General features: G+C 37.5%; 1 protein-coding gene across 1 annotated transcript; it reads right to left on the bottom strand.

Annotated features, from left to right (window-relative positions):
- Positions 1-957: 957 nt before the first annotated feature.
- Positions 958-2,793, bottom strand: CER1 (cerberus 1, DAN family BMP antagonist). The gene is made up of 2 exons (XM_051768166.1): positions 2,269-2,793; positions 958-1,407 (listed from the first exon to the last, which is right to left on the bottom strand). Exons 1-2 carry the CDS (start codon positions 2,791-2,793, stop codon positions 1,114-1,116), a joined length of 819 nt encoding a protein of 272 aa, XP_051624126.1. The 3' UTR covers positions 958-1,113.
- Positions 2,794-5,227: the final 2,434 nt, after the last annotated feature.

The following is a 5,227-nucleotide window of genomic DNA, read 5'->3' as shown; positions in this document are numbered from 1 at the left end:
CTCTGCCTGGTGTGCCAGATCTGCAAGAGAAATCCAGGGAGAAGCAGCTGGAGTGAGCAGGAAAGCCAGCAGTTCAGCTAGCAGCCGCTGGTGCTGTGTTGCTTAGCAGTAGACTCAGACGCTTCCTAGCAGAGTTCTCTCAGATGTCCCTGTAAAGCTATTCAGGTATTGCCATGATGATAAAGTCCTTGTGCAGATCTTCTGTCACACAAGTGCCTTGTCTGCTTTAGTTTAGGTGTTGAGAACTTGAACTACATCTTGGATTCACTGACAATGTTAAAACTTATTAGACTGGAAAATATGCGTTTCCAAAATATGTCTTTCCACAAATTTAAATAATGATAATAACATTTAAATTTAAATGTGAATTTAAATAATAATAACAACAAAAATCCATCTATGATGTTTTCTTTGAGATTATAACATTTTTTATATTGTACAGTGTAACACTTTCAGTAAAAAAAAAAAATGTACAGAGCAAATGCAGGCATATAGGAAGAGAACAAATGGTTTCTATGGCAAAACATCCTTTGCAACTACTATCAATTGGTGTAAATTTTGAGGACTATTAGTTTTCAATGGGAACTGAACTCCAGGTGGGAGCAATCAGAATGACATTAACTAGTCACAGTTTTCTATGTGCCTTGTGTCCATTTATATTTCATGCTTTCCAGCCATTATCTTCATGTAAAAGTAAACCTGTTTTTGCAGACTACTTCCCTGCAAAATATACTGGCAGTCTCTACAAGCAAAGGAAATGTAAACCAGTCAGTACATTTAGTTTTTACACAGTTAAACAATGTTAATTCTTCAGCCATTGTTTACTAGCATCCCAGAAACAGTGATAGGAAGGGTGGAAAAATATTTAAGGTTTTTCCTTGTTAAAGTAAGACCTTTACACATAAGCCTAGTAATCTCATCTCCACTTCTTTAACAGCTGCAAGGAAACATCTGTTACATTTTAGGTAAAGTTATTGTTGGAACAGAGAAGAAGTTCATGTAGAAAATCTATATTTTTAATATTTTTATGTACTAGAGTGATGACAGCTTTACTTGTTTGGTTTTTTTCACTGGTGAATTCTTATGATTGTGTTAAGAGGTACTTTGCACTGGTTAATTGTGCTCATGTACATTTGCACGTAAGTTTGACAGTTCAGATCCAGTTGCAGCATCTTTAATCTTCCGAGTCTTACATTTACACTCTTCTACAATCATGATTTCTTTAACCACTGGGACAGAACCAGTGCAGTTGAGATTCAGGCGCTTCATGGAGAACTTACTGGGCAAGCAATGAGAACAAAAGGTATAAAGATGATCTTCTGGACTAGGAACATGAAAGGAACTACATTTTCCAAAACACAGATTATTCTGTACTGTCACCTTCTCACAGCTGTTATGAGTAACACCCTGAAACAGAAAGCAATTTCAGGTTTCTGGTAAGAAATGGGCCACAGACTTTGCTAGAAGATATGAACAAAAAAAAAAACAACAACAAAACAGCCCTCAAGAAAACAACACCACATTTTTTTTCTTCTCAGAACAAATGGTACAGGTTTCTAGGCCACATCTATATTTAAATATACCTGTGTGAAATAAATTCAGTTCTGGATATGAAAAAACATCGTTCTTGACAGACTGTGACTACAGAAATACTGAGAATAGATGTTGACTTACAAGGAATGCGACACTTCTGTCTGTACTACTTACTTGTCTTAATATTACTGTGTGACAGAAGGGCTTCATCCTTGCATGGGAAAATTTACCAATTCTCCAGCATTTTTAGCACAGAATCAGGTTTAAGCATCAGTCTTCTAATTAATACAGTGGAAAAGAATCCTTGCTTAGCTTTAAGAAAACAACCAGCTTATCCTTTTAACAGTTATCCCGGGACTCTGTAAATATGCACGTGTGACTGTGTATATACACATACATACATACATACATACATATATATATATGTATATAATAATTCTGATATACAAATTGTTGAGGTGTATATTAATTGAACGGATAATTACTCCCCAATGCCCTACTTGCTTAGGCTATGTCAGAACATCTTTGCATAAAAAGAATAGCTCTCTGAAAATCAAGTGTGCGGCTTTCCAGTGCTGCAATTTAGCAGTTTGCCTTATCAGACTAAAGTTTTTTCATCAGTGTTTTTCAGCTGCTCATCGTGAAGCTGTGTGACTTAGCCACTGAAATAACCCATGTATCTTTAGTTGCTGATTACAAAAGGCATGTTTGTTGATCTCAGACACCTGTTCTTACCTGGGCAAAAGGCAGGGTTCTGCAGTTTTCTTGATGCATTTCATTGGTCTTGATTGGCAGGACAACCTCTTCAGATGCTGAATTTTTCTTTAAGATGAAGTGGTCCCAAAATTTCTTGGCATCTTTTCTGTAGGGAGACTCAGACTCCCTCTTGCTGGAGTAATGGGGTGGAGAGAAGTTTTCCACAGGAGAGATCTCTCTGGGTGCTGCCCAGGTTCTCAGGCCTTGGTCTGCATAAAGTTCTGCATTGGGAAGGATGAATCTTGACATTTTTTTCTCCTCTTTCTTCTCACTTTCAGATGCTGTCTGTGGAATTGCTACAAAAAAGCTTGGTACTTCCAGCTTGTCCTCAACAGCTACTGGGTTCTCACCTACCAGCTCACGAAAACTCTGACTTTTAAGATTTTTGTCTGGATACAAAAAGTGCTGAAATGGCTTTCTGCTTTTCCTTTGCTGTGAATTTCCCTGTGGCTCTGTGGATCCAAGACATGAGAGCACTAACAGCTGAAGGAGAAGCACTGACATGATCCTGGAAAGTGCAACCCTGTTGACCTGCTGCTATTGCAGTGAATGTAGTGTGCTAGCTTTATACAAGAGCCTGGTGTCAGCTTATGGCTGCTGTCTGTGTGCAGAGGAGGGGAGGGCTCAGGGGAGACCCTGTTGTGTCTAATTGCATTCATTTACTGTAGATTACAATTATGATAGGGGAGTTTGTGCTAATGAAACTCTACTCTCAATGTGGATTATGTGTATTAGAAGTTCCTATCTAAAATCTAGTAACCCAGGATGTTGTGGGGGACAGAAGGAGTCAGCAGGAGGAAATGTTTGGATAAGCTGTCTAGTTTAGGCCTAGGAATTAAGGAAACATTTGAGGTTGTGTATTAGAATGTTCAATGTCTTCATTGTTTATTTTGCCTTTCATTCCATAGAGCCAGAGACTGTCAAAATAGGGAGTGTTATTTCATTACAGTAGGAAAAGGTAAGCGATTAAAGTTTTCTAAAAAAGGAAGGTGGATTTTGAGACTTCAAATCAGACCACATTTTCAAAAATTAGGTCTGACTTTGGTCTTTCAGATTTGGGATATGCCCACTGCCAACTGACCAAACTGGTGCTCAGACACTCAGAAGAATCTGGCAGGGAGCACTAGCCCTTTCTTCACCTTCCTCACAGTAGGTTTGCAGCTGCTGGAATGCAGACATGTCACTAGCACAAATTAAAAGGTCTCTGCTTCCTAGATTCTCAAAGATTAACTGACAGTACCATATCCTGTACATGCACCAAAGGCATTGCAGGCATCCTATGAAGCTGGTAAACAAAATAAGCATTTAAACAAAGCATGTTAGAACAGACATATTTTATGATTCTAGCCATCAATGTCTTAATAGAAATACCTAAAGACTACTAGATCTTAAAATGGAGGCATCTTTTGCAAAATTACCGTGCTATGCACCATGCAAAAAAAAAAAAAAAAAATCTGCTAGAACATCATATAGAGAAAAGTTTTGGGAGAAGGAAAACTTATTTTCAGTAAAGATTGCAAACATTGATCCTAATATGAAAATACTAAAAAGGAATTCTGCATCAGATAATTTGCCATTTACGTACTCTAATCTCTCTACACATGCCTGTTTCTACCAGAGTCTAGCAATAGACTCTTAAGTTTGTATTATTCTTGAATATGTAGGTAGTGTGTACTAGATGTATGAAGTTATTTGACTTTTAATTTCCAGGGAATTAGTTTATTGCCTGACAATTGAAGTAAAGTGATTGCCTACTAATGCCCTTGTGAGGTACTGACTTAAGACTTTAGCACAAAGTTAGTGGAGGTCTAGAGCTTTTCCATACTGCAAAATTCATTTGAGTTAAAACTTGTTCTCATCTCGTGATCCATCCTGAGAGAGAAGTGCATGTAGCTCCAGCAAGAATGGGTTTCACATACCAGCATTAGAATGTATTTGTGCCTTCACCTCAGTGGGTTGATTTCATTAAGGGAAGCACAGCCATCAAACACAAGCTTTATTACTCTGTACTTTCTGCCAAAAGCAATTTAAACTGCCACTGGTTTGGTGCCTTCCTTAAGTCTCAAGTTTGCCCTGCGAGGGCATATTCTCCCACAATTATCAGGAGTGAAATAATAGAAATTACTGGTATCTGCAATAAGATCAGCTGTGAGGCGTGCACACAAGAAGCCCTTGCATCATATTTACACAGGTGTGTGCAGCATTAGGGTGGAGCAACAATGAGTCAAGAGGGTTAATTTGATGGTAGATAAGTAAGTAGAATTCTCACATCATATCTGTATTGGCCAACAATTTGAACTAAAGCAGTTGTCCCTTGTAAATAAAATACTCTTTTTCTGATGCATGTTGCTAACAGTAATTCAAAATTATTCAGAAAAGATAAGAACATTAAATTTTGAGTTTTTCTTTTTTTTTTCCTCTTTATTTTAGCTGCTGAAGAGACACAAGACTGGGCTGATACTCAGACCTATGTATTATGTTGTGTTATATTGACACAGAGTATCTGAGACATTTGCCAGTGCCTTTCAAAATGAGGCAACATATATTTGAAGCAACTTATATATTTGCAGAGACATCTAAGGATGTCTCTGTCAATGTAGATAAAAATTAAGTAACTGGAATAATTCGACTACCCAGACTAACTAAACTAAACTGGACTGGGTTATTGATGCAGTGCAAATGATAACAAGGAATATATAAAAATCTTAGTATTGACATATATGTATAGATGTTGATGTTATATTTGCAGTACAATGGCACTGAAAAAAAACTGTCCAAGATAAGAATCCATTTCCATTATGTACTCTTCTGTCATGTAACATACAGCAAGAAGAAAGGCCTGCCTTTGAGGACTTCAGATGTAAAGGCACAAAATATTATTTACAGAAGTGTAGGGAAGAAGACTGAAGCAAATCAGTGTCAGCAAGTAACTTCACAA

This window comes from Manacus candei, unplaced genomic scaffold, assembly GCF_025592945.1.
Source record: "Manacus candei isolate 608988 ecotype Guabito, Panama unplaced genomic scaffold, ASM2559294v1 h1tg000093l, whole genome shotgun sequence".
Classification (NCBI taxonomy): Eukaryota; Metazoa; Chordata; class Aves; order Passeriformes; family Pipridae; genus Manacus; species Manacus candei.
Note: the sequence above shows the minus strand (reverse complement) of the source record. Positions and strands in the feature narration are given on the sequence as shown.